Genomic DNA, 16,511 nt, shown 5'->3' with positions numbered 1-16,511 from the left:
CATTTTCATTTTAGCTGCTACTTTACTTGTAACTAGAGAGGATCTTTATTTACACCTGTGGTATCTCAGCTGAAACTACCAGCCTTAATTCTTTAAAAATGCCCTAGACTTTAAAATTATCTTATTCTTGGAACAAACAAATCTATAATTGAAATTCTTTTTTTTTTTTTTCCTCCTCTCCTTAAGAAATGTCGTCAGTTCTGATTTCCGTCAATGCACCACCTCTGTGTAACACTGTTTGGAGTAGCGAAGCCTGAAAACATTCTATTAAGTGACGATAGGTGAGACTGAGCTTTTGGAAGATGTGGAAAGATTGATACATCTTTAAATTTAAATGGAAACAGGATGAAACTCATCATCTATATCTTTCTGAATTTTTGAATTTGAGGATACTTTGGCAAGGAGAGGATATATTGAAATATTAAATCTATTCGTTTGGCTCTTTTTACAGCAGAACAAAAGAAGGTCTGAGTACCAGCATCCTCTATCTATTCCTCTGAAGAATTTAAATTCTCAAGTTATTAGCCATGGTGCATCATGATAGCTGTATCATGTTTCCTATAATTGAAGGAGTCTCTTTTTCTTTTATAGCAGCAGGTTTTTTTTGGTCTTGAATTATAATAGTGTGTACTGCAGTTTTTCCACAAGCCTTCACAAACAAAAGGAAATCAGTAGCATAAAATTGTCACTCTGCAGTTCTGTTTGAATGTGGACATAGCACGCATAAGATTTGTGAACAAAATTATGAAAATATGTATTTACATTCAGAATCTAATACTTAAGAAATTGGGACGATATATACCTTTATCTCACTTTTCCACTAAAATATTATTTTAAGTAAAATGAACACTTCTTTTAGCACCAAAACATGTATTTATTCTAACATGAAATACTTTTGCAGCAGTGATTCTTAATCTGTAATATTTATTGGCAGAGCTCCCCCTGCTGATTCGTAACAATAGCAAATATTAACTGCTTTGTCAGAACACACAGCTTTCAACATAATTTGCTTCTTCCTGTGAAAAGAAATACTTGAAATCCCAGGGTTACCCTTTGAAATTTGGACTAAGATGTTAAAGAAATATTCTGTAACCACCGGGATGGAAAGCAGGATTCCTGCAGCCATTTGAGCAACAGAAATATTTATATTTTTATATTTACATTCAGTTTTGGTACAGTTAAAGTTAAGGGTTTTCAGTAGATGTCAAAATCTGTTATTACTCTGTAATTCTGGTTGTCTAAATTGGACTTAAATTGGACTGAGAGTATGTCTTACAGATTCAAAATAAGAAACAGGAGACAAATACTTGTCTGTAATTATGAAAGAAATTATGCATGGATGTCAGTGTTAGGGAGAATTTAGAATGAATTTAATCTGGCAAATATACCTGAATATTACGAGAAAAAATAGAGTTAAAACAGAAGCAGAAAAGAATAAATAATTCTAAGATAAAAAGATGAGCTTTTTTTTTTTTTCTCCCCCTGAAAATTGTCATAATTATGAGCTATGTTTGGGCCAGTTGGAACCAGCCTACTCTTCAACAAACTTTCTTCACTCTTTGTATGCAGTTGTCATGGAATAATTGCTTCTCCATCATTTTCAATTTTTCATAGCTTGAATTTATAGTTAGAATCTCCCTAGCAAACACTGAGGAATACAGGTGAGCTTTTACAAAGCAAAACTTCATAGAAGCCATCAATACACTAAAATTTACATCTACAAGCTCCAGAAGTTAAGAATAATTTCAAAAAAAAGTTCAGAAATTCAGTTCAGTCAACTGACTGTATTAATAGTTTTGTCATCCTAGCAGCCTATGACAAAGCAATAAGCATGTATCACAATCAGCATTTTTTGATTCATGGAGCTAAAGATTCATGAAAACATAGGATTTTAGTTCCTATAAAAATTGATAAAGCAAAAAAGAATTTATCATAAAAATCTTACGCTTTGTAAGTTCCACTCTGACTGCTCATTCTGTAATTCATCAAGTTCAATTCTTATCTTGTAGATATTCCCAATGCTTTTTAGTTTAACCTGAAATAAAACCAGAATAATCCAACATATGACTATACAAAAATTATATATAACATAGTTTAAGTTTGTGTTGTAGAGGCTGCATGGTGATTAAGGAAAGCCATACCTTGAAAAACAGCACTGTATCAAATTAATGATTAAGAGATATTTCAGTCTCCTACACACATGAAAAAGAAGCATCCCAATGGCAAGCATGTGCCTAGGTATTCTGTGCCTAAAACTTACAGCTGTGAATCTTGGGGAAAAAAAAAAAAAAATCCTGTATTTTCTATCATCACATGTGAAATGACTCAAAAATCCATCCCTCATTATGCACAAAAAAAACCCATTTGCCCTGTATTTTCACATTTTGCCATGCCTTCAATTTGGCCCATTTCCACCCCCCCTCAAAAAAAAAAAAAAAAAAAAGGACATAGTCCAGGAAAGAGAGAGCTTGCAATTTGTCTAAGCAGATTTCTGTCTGAGCTCTAGTTTGACCAGATTTCCAGATTTTACCCTAATGAAACCAAGATATTTGCAGGGAAAATGATTTGGCAGATAATTAAACTCTTCAAAGTTTGATGATTTAAAAAAGTTGGTAAGAGCCATTCATGAGAGAATAAATGTGAAAGTAAATCATTACACTACAGGCCACAAATTTTTCATAATGTAGCACAGCAACATGATCATAAATCCTGGTATGTGAAAGTAAGGGATAAAAAGCTTTTGGTGCCCTTGAAGAACACATTCTCAAAAGCTAGCAGAACATCTGCAAAATTTGGAAAGTCACTATTTTTGGTTTTTGAGTCTGTATGATTTGCAGTCATGTGCACTTTCTTTGCACTTTCAAAGTCCATTGTAGTGCTCTTACTTATGAGATCTACTCCATGAAGACTTGTTCTACTGCACTTATCTGGGGTTTATTTGAAATCTAACCATTACTTAAATTGAACACAAGTTTTTAGTTCATTTGTAATGAACATCTAGAAAAGAAAAAGTAAAAGCATTATCATATTATCTTCAAATAATAATACTATTAATAAAAGCTTGGTAACAGCCTATTCCATTCCATTGTTTATATGCAAAGAAGCTATTTACGCTGTTCCAATGGATTAGGAAAATTGCTTTGTTCTGTGGAGTTGGATTCTCATATCCTTGCTCATGTTCCTTAATATTTCTCTATATGTGTAGACTTATTAACTGGGTAACTGGGAGACTTTTGCATTAGACAAGTAATAAAGTGAAGGCATTTGTACAGCTTGACTGAAAAACCCTACTACTGTTGTTGTTTCCCACATCTCACAAACAAACTAGCCCCCTTCTCAAGTAATGCGAGATACCATCTCCTTCACGGAGCTTTTGTTCACTGAATATACATTACTGTCATGTGTTCTTATTCTAATGAATCCTTCTTTAGACTATTTGGTTAACAGTTATATATTCATTTCAAATATCAATAAAAAACATAAATGCATTGGGCTTGGTCAAATTGCAAAGTGACTTCTGCCTAAAACAAGCAGAGATTTCCCAGGAGAAAAAAACCTTATATCCTTCTTGACTTTCGCACATGCACAGTCTTAAAAAGGATCAAACAGGCAGTGACTACTCATATGGGTAAAGTGAGAGAGGGAAGGCCTCATATGAAGGGTTTTCACTTCTTAAAATAGTTCTACTTGAATTTTTCATAGTTGTGCATACTGCTGGTAAAGTAAAAGTTTAAAGAAAACTGACTCCAAATTGTCCAACTACCACAGGCTCTTGGTAGCTGTCAAGTTCCAAGAACTGCTGGCCAAAGCTACAATTGAGCTGATTACTTACATAATAAAATTTACTATCTTTTGATCTAGAAAACATCAGTGAAAATATATACAGCTCAAGGATGCAAATAGTAAAAATGTAATTCTTTAAAAGTATTGCATTCCTATCTGCATTTTCAGAATTATGCTTAACAAGTACAGGATAAAGTTCAAAGGAAAAGAGGGGGGGGGGGGAGACGACATTTACTCTTCATTTTTTTGTGTTTTTTTTTTTTTTTTTTTTGAGACTAAAGATTGAAAAGCACTTTGGTGCCATTTGCTGTTTCATGCCTGAACACAACAGTGTCAGTGTAATGCAAAAAATTACAGTAGGAGCCCCAGGTGCTGTTAAGAAGTTTCTGCTGTCTCACAAGATCATTATCTGGAGCACACAGCTATAATGTGCAATGTCTATTTCAGAGAAGAGAAACTGGTTCATCTCTTAAAAATGTATGGATTAACATTGTAAACATGCTATTACCCAATGCTTCTCATGAATAATTCACTAAAATTAAGAGAACAGGATTCCCCATGGATCATAATATATAGCTCACATGCTTTAAAAATGAACATTACAGTCAGTTAGCTTCCCGTCTATGCCCTATTCATAGAGATTGTTATTAATATTGACAGTAAAGTTTTTGATTTGTGCCAAGATTGCATTAGAAGAGTGCAGAAAAAAATTTACACAAAACATGAAAAGTATAATGTCTTAACTTATACTTTTAAGTGAAACAGACACTTCACTGTTAACTGAAGACAGTGATGTGTCACATGCCTCTCAGACAGAAAGATTTAAACAAAACAGAAATTTTAGCCCCGGTGTTAATTTCTTCTCAGCATATCTAGAAATAATCTTCCTATTAAAATAGAGGTGGGATTATTCTTAAACAATAGCAAAAGTTTTTTTTTAATAACACGATAACAGGTAGTTTATTGGTCTCTCAGTAATTTGATTGGTAAATCTTCTAGTATTCCAGCTATTTATAATACAGTGGCTGAAAAATGGCTCAGTTATCTTCCTTAACTGAACTAGCTCCACGATATCCATTTTATAGTATGCTTTGAAAACTGTACACAAGAACATTTCATTACTAAAGATAACTAAATGATACATAAGCCTTACATCACATATGATTTGTTTAAGAGTGGATAGTTTCTAAAGCTACTTTCAAATCAATGGCCTTAGAGAAATCAATTTACTCCTGCCATTGTCCTGTTCTGATTACTGTATCTGGTAGAGGGAGTTAAAAAAAAATATTTCTTTCAGTGCTAACTATATGCACCAAGCTGATTGAATGCAGAACTCACAAAGATTAGATAGAGATTTATTTTATGCAGTAAACATAACTGAAAAACACTTCTTTTCACATGACAGAATAGGCTTTGGAAAGGTACACAATAAAATAATGTTCTTAGCCTTCATTAGCTACCTGAAATTCATCCTCCTGCCTGGGAAGAAACAGCTGCTTTCTGTTGTCCTTGCCAAGAGTTATTGGTCCAAATACTCCTCTGTCTCCATATATCCAGAGAGTGACATTTACTTGAGTTCCTGCATTTCCTGTCAGCACTGACACTTTCCATTCATCAGCTGAAGGAGGGGGACACTCACCACCTTGGGGATTTCTCATTTCCTCTGTGAAATACAAAACATTAGTGGGAGATGAAAATCGACATGAAACTGCCAGTCACTGTTGTAACTTCAGCTCATAAGGAGACCATAAAAGAGAGGGTATTGTATTTTTTCATCGCAAGTGAGATTGTCTGAAAAGGTTGATTTATTTTTCTTGACTACACCAAAATGCACTGATTGGGTAAGGTATTCAACTGGAAAAGAACGTCTCCCTCATCCTATTCTTTATACGTATTCTGGTTTAAAGTAAAGATATTGTAGTGTAGAATTATGGCCATTAGATTGACATTTCTGGTTTCTTACATTTAGAAATGAGTAGAATTATGTGCAAATGTTCTTCCAATGTCTTGTGTTGGGACATTATTAACAGAAACATGTCCAGAAGTAGGGACAATTTTAATTTCAGATTAAAAAAAAAAAGGTTTAGGAAATTAACTTTCTTCAAGTTAAGTATTAACTTATACTGCGCTTTTTTTGAGTACTTTACAGTATTATCGTTGCCTGTACACTTAAGTATACAGTGCATAAATGAAATAGCAGTGCAGTACCACTTTATTAGCAAAATTCATAGCTTTAATGACTGAGCAAATATAATTTCAGGAAACATATATTTAATTTGAGAATAGCACCTGGTGATCTTTCATATACCCTTGAGATTAAAAAAAAAAAAAAAAAATTATTTGCAGGGATGTCAAATGACACCACTGAAATATGAAAAAGTAGACTCTCGTGGGGTGAAGGAAATTAATTTTGAGTATTTTAGTCACAGTGGAGTTTGCAAACATCAGATACCTGGAACAATAATTTTCAGTAATGGCACCACTATAAAATCACCTCTACACACTCCAGGAAGTCTTCTGCAAAACAGGGAGTTCCTGCCCTCCAATACTTATGATCTGTTCTGACACAAGAGATAGACTTAAGCCCTGAGTTTGAAAAGATGAACCAACACTTGCATATATACTGTGTCCTGCAAGGATTCCTGAACAGTTCTTCATTTGGCCTTTTCATATGGCTACACTCTTTGCTAACTATAATAGATGATAATAATATATAGTAATACATACAGTTAATATGTTAACTATAATCTGCACTGCAGATTAATTTTCTTCTGTATCCCAAAACTCATTCCTCGTCTGTTAAGGGGCTTTCTATGAACCAAGCTTTTGAGGCCAGAGGCTCTAAATGTATAAATTCACTTAGGATACTGTGGGATTCATAAAAAGCCACTGATTCTGATTTGTTGAAGAATTCCCAGTGCATCACTATGCATGTTGCTGCTTCACTACATATCACAGAATCACAGAATTTTCTAGGTTGGAAGAGACCTCAAGATCATCGAGTCCAACCTCTGACCTAACGCTAACAGTCCCCACTAAACCATTTCCCTAAGCTCTACATCTAAACGTCTTTTGAAGACTTCCAGGGATGGTGACTCCACCACTTCCCTGGGCAGCCTGTTCCAGTGCCTCACAACCCTTTCAGTGAAGAAGTTCTTCCTAACATCTAACCTAAAACTCCCCTGGCTCAACTTAAGCCCATTCCCCCTCGTCCTGTCACCAGGCACGTGGGAGAACAGGCCAACCCCCACCTCACTACAGCCTCCCTTGAGGTACCCATAGAGAGCGATAAGGTCGCCCCTGAGCCTCCTCTTCTCCAGGCTGAACAAGCCCAGCTCCCTCAGCCCCTCCTCGTAGGACTTGTTCTCCAGGCCCCTCACCAGCTTCGTCGCCCTTCTCTGAACCCGCTCAAGCATCTCCATGTCCTTCTTGTAGCGAGGGGCCCAAAACTGAACACAGTACTCGAGGTGCGGCCTCACCAGAGCTGAGTACAGGGGGACGATCACCTCCCTAGCCCTGCTGGTCACGCTGTTCCTGATACAAGCCAGGATGCCGTTGGCCTTCTTGGCCACCTGAGCACACTGCTGGCTCATATTCAGCCGACTATCCACCATCACTCCCAGGTCCTTCTCTGCCTGGCAGCTCTCCAACCACTCATCTTCCAGCCTGTAGCTCTGCTTGGGGTTATTGCGCCCCAGGTGGAGGACCTGGCACTTGGCCTTGTTGAACTTCATGCAGTTGACCTCAGCCCATCGGTGCAGCCTATCCAGATCCTCCTGCAGAGCCTTCCTACCCTCAAGCAGATCGACACACGCACCTAACTTGGTGTCATCTGCGAACTTACTGAGGGTGCACTCGATGCCCTCGTCCAGATCATCGATGAAGATATTAAAGAGGACCGGCCCCAGCACCGAGCCCTGGGGGACGCCACTAGTGACTGGCCTCCAACTGGACTTGGCTCCATTCACCACGACTCTTTGGGCCCGGCTATCCAGCCAGTTTCTAACCCAACGATATTTTGTTTTTTGTTTTTTTTTTATTTGCTTGATTAAAATGCTGTACTGGCTCTGGCTGTTTTTCATTCGTTTGTTTGTTTTTCCTGAGATAAAGACAGTTTAATAAGTGAAGGAAAAAAATCTAACACAAAAGATAAGTGACACAAAAGCAGTCACTCACCACTAGTGCACCTATACTCAGTCAGTCCCCAAGGAACAGCTATTTTGGAAAAAAAAAATCCTCCTGAGTAGCTGAGAATATTTGAACTTTATTTGTTATGAACTATCCCTTTGGTCAGTTCAGGTCAGCTGTCCTGGATGTGTCCTCTCCCAGCCTCTTACTCACACTTAGCCTGCTTGGTGGGGAAGAGTGAGAAACAGTGGAGGCTTCAGTGCTGTGCAAGCATTGCTTGGAAATATATAAAGCATTGATGTGTTATCAACACTGATAACATCAGTCTGAAACACAGAAAATAGAGCCCATCCCAGCAAAACTCACTGCAAATACTAAACAAAATAAAGCAATGCCTACGGTAGAGATCTGTAAAATTCACTGGACTGTACTTTGTTATTTACAATAAAACAAGTGTGAAGACAAAACGGAAAGCCAATTTGAATCCTTGGGACTTGCTTCTTACAAAACTTTTATGAACAACAGATTCTACATCTTCATGGCACCTGGATTTCACTAACTGAAGAAACAACAGAAGCAAACTAGTTGCTTTGGTACAATAAATATTTTTGAGAAATTGACTATTTAGCATTCTTCAAGAAACACTACTTTCTGTAACTTGAGTTTCCTAGTTCCTAACCTGTAACTCAGAAGCTAAATTTCCTTTCAGCTACCTGTCACCACATCCTACTCTTCAGGTGTAAGTTGTGACCCACAGGTATTTCCCAGAAAACATGAAAAGTCTCATGAAATACACAGGCAGTCAAGAAGGATAAGGAATCCCAGGCTGCTTTGTATACTAAATACAAATGTTCTATACTTGGGCTACTGCTATCCAAAGCACCTACTGCAAGCACAAACTATGACTTCCTGAAAACAATTATAATGCATGAACAATCCACAAACTTGGGATGTTTTTTTTGCATTGTAATTTACTGGCACTCACACAAATGGAAATCAGTCACATTGATTTGCTAGAGGCTAAAAATATTCCAATCTGAAAAGAGGATTTGATGGTTACTCTGGATTAGTTATGGGATTTTATACACTTCATGGCACTGTGATATAATTCCACTGCAACAAAAATTCATTCTGATAGCCCTTCATGAGAATGTTGGAGAAGTCACAATCCTTCCCACAGTTTCATAAAAATTGCTTTGTTGTTTAATTTACTTATCCCAAATCTCAAACAAAATGAGAGTGATTTGGTCCCAAAATACCATATGATTGAGAGATGCTTTTGAAATAAAGCATCAGAAAAATGAGTTTCTAGAGCAGAGGCTTATGTATTGATGTATTTTATTACACTCTTGTGTATCATCATTTCCAATGTAAACCTAATGGAAATGATGATTAGACTTTATTTGTGTCTTATTTATCTTTGTAAATAAAATGTGTTAAAATTAATAGTAACTAAAGTATTCCTGACATATGGGAAAGGAGCATGCAGGGTATAGAAATCACTCCTCAGAGATACTATTTGTTAATGTCAAACCACGAAGTTGTTCTCAATGTCACAGGCTGTGTTTACCTCGTAGAAGCTGATGACATCTCTCTCCTTACTTTGACTAGCATACGCACCCTCATGTTTCACTACTGAAATTTAAGCATGACTTCAGAAACAAAAGGAAAAAGCAAAGGGGAATTCCCCAATACCAAGCCATTTGGGAAATCTTGTAAGGTCCTTGCTTGCTCACTGGTTTATACAGAACATGATACAAGTCTATATTGTCAGTAGGGCTGTTGATTTTGGCTTGATTTTGAGCATGATAGCAGAAGATTTAAAAATATTTGAGTTCAGTTTTTCATGTCATCCACTTCATCTCCTACATTCCTAGCCTTTCTGTGATCTTCTAATCACATATATATTCTTTCCCTTCTGACTTGGGCAGTACATTAGATTAGTCTGGTGTCTATGATGTGGTCCCACTTCATTTTAGCTGACATGTTTCTGACTGTCACTCTAATCCTCTGTTCTGTGAGCTATTAAGCGGATGATGGTATGTCCCAGCATTTTTGTAGGGTAGAAGTGTCTTGAGGAACAGAGAACTGACATTGCAACAATAGAAGTCGACACTGCTGTGGCACAGTTTTCTGTTTAATTAATCCTAAACCAGTGATTATTTGTGAAAACAGCAACCAAGAAATAGCTGTTAGCTAGCAAATGCTGTTGTCATAAAGATGGCCTGGTCAGCATAACAGCTAATCTATCTTGAGTTTGAATATTGTCTACCACTGGATTGCATACTAACTACAAACCTCACCCTTTTCTGGATGTCACTTCTATAAAAAAAGCAAATGAGTATTTAATGAATATCAATTTAAAAACTGAAGGCGCACCCCAAACATCAGAAGTCAGCTAACCTTTAAAGCATTCTTAGTAAAAATATCTTACAAAATCTGAGCATTTTCTTTGAAAGGCAGGGTGACTGATATTTCTATTAATTTTGCATGAGCAGAGTCCACATGTATGAGTGTCAGAAATACTTCTAAAAAAAGTGCTATAGACTTTACCTAACCAATTTTATGGTAGATATTTCTTCTTTGTATCTGACCCTAACATCCTATTTCTTTGATAACAGGTTTTACGGTTTGTGAATTTGTTGCCATGAGTTTTATTTTCAGCATATCAAATTACATGCTGACAACCCACAACATTTTGGGAAGGCTTTGTTACACAATTATACCGCATGAGGTCTGATAGATTGGAAGCTGAAATTATCTGTTTTAAGCTAAGATTAGAAATAACTTTGTCAGAAATAATTAACAGTAAGTGTTAAAAATCCTTACCTATACTTTGAATACGAGCAGAATGTTTTGTTTCAACTCAATTTATTTAAAATTCTTCCCAGTATTATATCCTATGAATAATTATTCCATACTTGGTGTCTGGTTCACATTGACAATCTCACCAGATACAGTTTGAAATAACAGTCTGAACATTCTTTAAGTATTCTTAACTTCCTTAACATATATATAAAGCTAGCATGAAGCACACCAAAACCTTACTCTTTCCCCCAGTGAATTATAAAGCAGAAAATGTAAGTGAGAGAAATATTCTATTGCTTTCAGTGAGGTTTGGATCGGGCTCTTTATGATATCAGCCTCTTAATTTCCACAGAAATAGTCCTTATGATAGATAATTATGAATTTGAAAAACAGTAATGCGTAAATACTCAACAATTACATGCTGATTGTTACCTAACCAATGAACCACATTCCAATGCACTTTAGAAAAACAGTAACTGGTAGTGCGTTCATATTATATGTATGCATAAGTCAACAGTCTAGAAAAACTGAGATAAGTAACTGCAAACACACACAGGACAACATACTAAAGTGTTGTATCAGAACTAGTTTGTTAACTATTGCTTACTTGAGGGTGGAAAAGTTGAGGGGGTTTGAGATATTTGCTTCTGGGCTTTTACTGGTTGGCGTTCAGATTCTCTGAAGCCTTTCTTTTCTTGATTGGGTGCAGCAGATGTTCCCATAGGCTTTTCCCGGCCAACTGAAACAATCAAATGTAAATTCTGTCACTAGCTACAAATCATTTGCTTTTTTATGCTCAGAAGCTTCCCACATTTTCAGTGACAAACAGTAATAATAGATCTCTCAATTGTTCAACACAATAGACACCAAAGTCTTTTCTCTGTATTGTGCAGAGCCACTAGTAATAGGCTTTTGTTGTTAGCAGCATGCTGCAAAAAGTAGAAAAAATATGATGTACCAATCCATTTACTGCTTTGAAAATCTAAGTAGCAATTTAACATAGATATATGAATGAAATGACCTGCTCAAATGTAGTTTTCCACAAGATCAGCTTCTCCATTCCCCCAATATTTCCTTTCTTAAGAGTAGGAATGCTGAAATAAAGACTGCTAGAGGCCATTTCTGATAATATGAAATAGCAAACAGACAAATCTTGGTTGCTCTAATAGAAAATATTAGCTCCTGCTGCCTTCCTTTTACTGAGTAACAAGGATTTGGAAGAATTCATGCCTGTAACAAAGTAACAGTTAGCTTTATTTTAATAGCATCAGTAAGCCCTGCTTTGTTGAGAATTTCCATTGAAAACCTGCTCTTCCAAAAAGGTAACAAAGAAAAACCCTTTCCTTTTGTCTACAAGGACACAGTGACTGAAATATTCTTGTCACCTTGCAGCAAGTAGGGACTGAATGGTAAGGATGCCATTACAGTGACTTTGATAATGCTTCTTTATATCTTGGTGACAAAATACATAAAACAGAATTAGTAATAAGACAGGTTGTATGTTACTTTCTTTTTGCTGATCAAAGCATTCAAGATAAACCCGTTCTGCTTGTGCCTGGCAAAAGTCTGAAAGAATTCTGAATTTTGAATTGATGACCAGTTTAACAGTTTCATTAGATGTTTAATTTCTTGATCTCTGTGGCTTTGTCCACCAGATAAACATATAAAATAAACAAACAAATAAAGATAGCATTTCCACCATTTTCTACAGTTATAATCCCAGCCAGCTGGCTATGAATTGTTCACCAAATTAAACGCATTTTTCTCCTAAAAGAAATGAGACAGAAAGTGATCCAGAGTGTGATAGGGCTCTTTTCTGAGCCCTAGCTAGTGAAGTAGAAGAGGTCAGTCTAGTAAGCAAGCCTTTTGCCTGCAAATAGCTCTCAGATCTGACTATGAGATAAAAGAATCACATAATCAATATACTAGTTGGGGATAGTACATGTATTAGCACCATTAAAGAAGAAACTATACTGAACACTGCCAAGTGTACCCTACTTGTTTAGGGCACAAGGGCATTTTGTAAGTCTACATAACGCATTTTGTAAGTCTTCTGTTTCCCTATATAAATGGGAAAGAGTTATATAACCGACAGCAAGACAGTATTTCCCAGTATTTCCATAAACTTTGGCCAGAATGGGGAATAGACCCAGGAAGTCAAACCCATTTCTATCTTGTCACTTGTTTCTATTCTCACGCTCAAAAGATTATTTGTTCAGTAAAAAAAAAAAAAAAAAATAGATTTCTTCTGCATCACTTACTGCTATAAAATGAAAGAAACTAAGCAAAATTAACTAGCTACATAGGAGAAAATGTGTAAAACAGACTTTTCATCTTTAAAATTACTAAAACACAACAAGGAAAATAGTCTAAATAAGCTTTTATGCTTTTGCATTGAATTTTGTCGGTCAGAAACAGTAGCCACTAAGTAAAGCTAGAATATGAAGAAACCACATACATTTGATGACCTGTGGGTAGAAAAAAATGTTGTTCTCTCCGATGTTAATGACTGGTTTAGTCTGACCATCTGGTAGGAGACCAACATATATCCCTTTATTTCGCACTGATTCTAGACTTACAGATCCAGCTTCCAAATTTTTCTCAATTTTAAAATGACAGTATTCATCACCCGTGCCCTAAGAAATTGAAAAACAGAAACATGAATTCAATAATTACATTGATATATATAGGCAAACTGGATGTTTCTTAAGACTTGAATATTACTATCTTCTAATGACAATTCAGATTAAGTTTAGGTACTTCATCATGTGCTGCACTATTACACACACACACACCCTGTATCTTGGCTCTGTTTAGTCCTTTGTGAACAAAAAGACCAAGCAATTAATTCAAGTAAGTGAAAGATCACATAAGAAAGTACTCTAAATCATGTTAGGATTTAGGCAAAGTCTAGGATATATTCAAAGGAATTTCCCACTTAATCAGCTTTTAGAGGGTTAGGGAGTCTGAAAATATCCATTTCAGAAAAAAGAGGATGTGTGTATGAATTTATACATAGTGCAGATTTACTAATCCTACATGACAAAACAACATTTATCAAATATATTTTTCTTCTTTTCACAAAATACTACTACCACTCACTCTTAACATTTTTTTCTGCATTTTATAGCATTTACATTAATTTCAAAGCCTTAGTCAATCAAAACCTCAGATTTCTCCAAGGATCAGGCCCTTAACAATGATAAGTGGGTATGTTTGTGGATTTAAAAGTACTGTGTACACAAACACAGCTATCACTGTAACAGGGGCTAAAGCACTATGATTCAACTAATCTTCAGAATATGAAAACTTTACTGGACAATAACCAGAAACAGACTTTAAAATTCCAGTTTAATGTGTCTCAGAGAGAACATTCTCTCTCATATATTACAATTTTAACTTCAAAATGAAACTTCAAACTGCTAGAGAGAAACCTGTAGGCTGTACATGAAAAACTCCTCTTCATCCATTGGTGAGGACACTGCTAAAAATGTACAATATTCAGAAAGCTTATATCCAAAATGTGGATCAAATATTCTGATCTCTAATTGGAGTATATTTGATTCAATGGCAAAATTCTCATGGATCTCAGACCTGAGTAAGTACACGGCTCTATTTCATACTCACTTGGGTTAAACTTCCAAATAAAAATCATGAGTAATTTTGAGAATTTTCACTAATTTTAACAGAACCACATTGCAAAAAGTTAGCTCTACATGAAGTTGTTTAAATCTTAATTACTCATTAGTTTTTTTTATTTGTTTTTTTAAATCATCAATTTATTTAGATTAAATACCTGTTTAAGCCCCTCAACATGTTTATATTCTGTCACATTCAAAACAATTATATCAGTTCTTATCAGCAAACTGACACAAAAACTGACACAGTAAATACCAAGTCTAATGAGAAAATAATATGTTCCTCTCTCTGTTTTTGTTTTCTCCCCTCTCAAGTGTAAATATGCATTAGCTAAAGTCCTATTATATGGAAAATATTATTAGTCCAAGAATTAGAATATTTTAGCCATCCTCCACACCCAGTTCTATTCCTTCATATACAGGCTACTTATAAATGGTGAGGCATTTCAAGAAAAAAATCTGCATTGCTGGTTGGTAAAATAATAATTAAGAAACAGACCAAAAAAAAAAAAAAAAAAAAAAAAAAAAAAAAAAAACAGGTTCTTAATTTCAAACAAAATAGAATCATTCAGTTAAAGTTAGGATGCCAATATCACTCCAACGTCTTCTAAAACGAACTCCCACCAGTATAATTAGTTTAAAATAATGAAATTAATACAACAGAATCTTGACAGAGTCATCAGCTATCAAGCAACAAATAAATTTTAACTACATACACATTCTCAGTATTTTAAAATACAATCATATTTTCACAACTAAGTGCAAAAGGGACCTGATAGCTTTTATTGCTATATTTTTCTGTCTTTCCTTGGAAAATGAAGGGAAAGATCTGAAAAATCTTAAATCTAAACAATGCTTCCACCACATTTTTATCCAAGCAATTAAAAAATATTAACATTAACATTAACAATCTAATCAGATCATCTGCAGAGGGTAATACAAAGAACTGCTTACTGTTCCATTACACTGGCCATCTTTGATCTTCAGGTACATTTTTGGGTTTTTCACACTCTCAAACATGCAGACTCCAGAGCCGATTTTATGCACTTTCCAGTAGGATTCCTGCTGCTGCTGACCTGTTCCACTGCAGCTCCCATCAGGTCTGAGGGACAGAGCCTGGCAGAGACTTGTGTTGAGCAGAATGATAGCACCATGATGAAACACACCCTTCAGATGAGAGATAAGAAGCCCTTTGTCAATAGCACAGCTTTTCTCCACGTTTATCTTTGATATTGATACTATTCACAGAGGTTATTTTAAGCACTTTTTCATGTATTCCCATGTATAAAACATAAGTGAATGTCCAAAGTAATTCAAACATACATCCAGCCTTTGTATACTTGCTGCATTCTGTGCAGACACCAACTTGAACAGTGGAAACCTTTCGCTGCTCTGCAGCTTCCCTGCTTTTTGTTGTTCAGAAGCACAGCATAACGTTCAGAGCACAATTAGTTTGGCAAGCTAAGGAAATTGTTCTCTTTTTAAACTAAGTAATTTCCCATGCAAGCCCTCCTGTATGTACCTACCTTCCTACTTTTAGAAGGTTAGCTAAACATTTTGGAGTGACATCGTTTCTTTCTCTGATGCAGCCCACACTATTTACATATACCAGCTACAGCATCGTCATCACTTGCCCCACGAGAGCTGTAAAGGAAAACTTCAAGTGACGCCTGGTAAACTGTTGCTTAGCTCCACCTGGTGGGCTCTTTCAGCCTGCAATCCTCAAATCTGATTAGACGTGATCTACTTTTGTAACAGTAAATTGTAGAAAAGGTCTTCTTAATTTCTCTCCCCCACCTTACCTTGACATGCACAACAAATTCTCTGGACAGTCCAGCATATCCTGTTGTTTCATCAGCTACTTTGCCTTGAAGATTGAACGTAACCATGTGACCTGGGTTCCTGGCTGACTCAAGAATGGCAGAACCATTTGGTTGAAGGTGAACACGGAGCTCACAGCAAGTCTTGTCTTTGCTCTAACATAAAAAAGTAGGAATAATGATTTATATGAACTATTAAACATGGTAAAATCCAAAACAGAGAGGATCATGATATAGTTTCTGTATATTTCGAGTTTCCACAATACTACTAGTCTAGTCTTAAAATATCTTCCTATTTTCCAGATTCACAGTCCTAATACTGAAGTCCTAAAAT

General features: G+C 35.8%; 1 protein-coding gene across 1 annotated transcript in view; it reads right to left on the bottom strand.

The window, feature by feature from the left end:
• The window catches only part of RP1 (RP1 axonemal microtubule associated), a 214,311-nt gene that overhangs the window by 134,074 nt on the left and 63,726 nt on the right, over nt 1-16,511 (bottom strand). Inside the window, exons 14-19 of the mRNA XM_082755390.1 lie at nt 16,160-16,333; nt 15,312-15,524; nt 13,178-13,355; nt 11,327-11,458; nt 5,244-5,446; nt 1,946-2,035 (exon numbers count right to left, since the gene is read on the bottom strand). Of these exons, the coding sequence (XP_082611516.1) occupies nt 1,946-2,035; nt 5,244-5,446; nt 11,327-11,458; nt 13,178-13,355; nt 15,312-15,524; nt 16,160-16,333 (990 nt within the window). The remainder of the gene's footprint in view (nt 1-1,945; nt 2,036-5,243; nt 5,447-11,326; nt 11,459-13,177; nt 13,356-15,311; nt 15,525-16,159; nt 16,334-16,511) is intronic.

Source organism: Aythya marila, assembly GCF_965140915.1.
Source record: "Aythya marila genome assembly, chromosome: 2".
In the NCBI taxonomy this organism is placed as follows: domain Eukaryota; kingdom Metazoa; phylum Chordata; class Aves; order Anseriformes; family Anatidae; genus Aythya; species Aythya marila.
The sequence above is the reverse complement of the archived record's forward strand: the minus strand, read 5'-3'. Positions and strand labels throughout refer to the sequence as shown.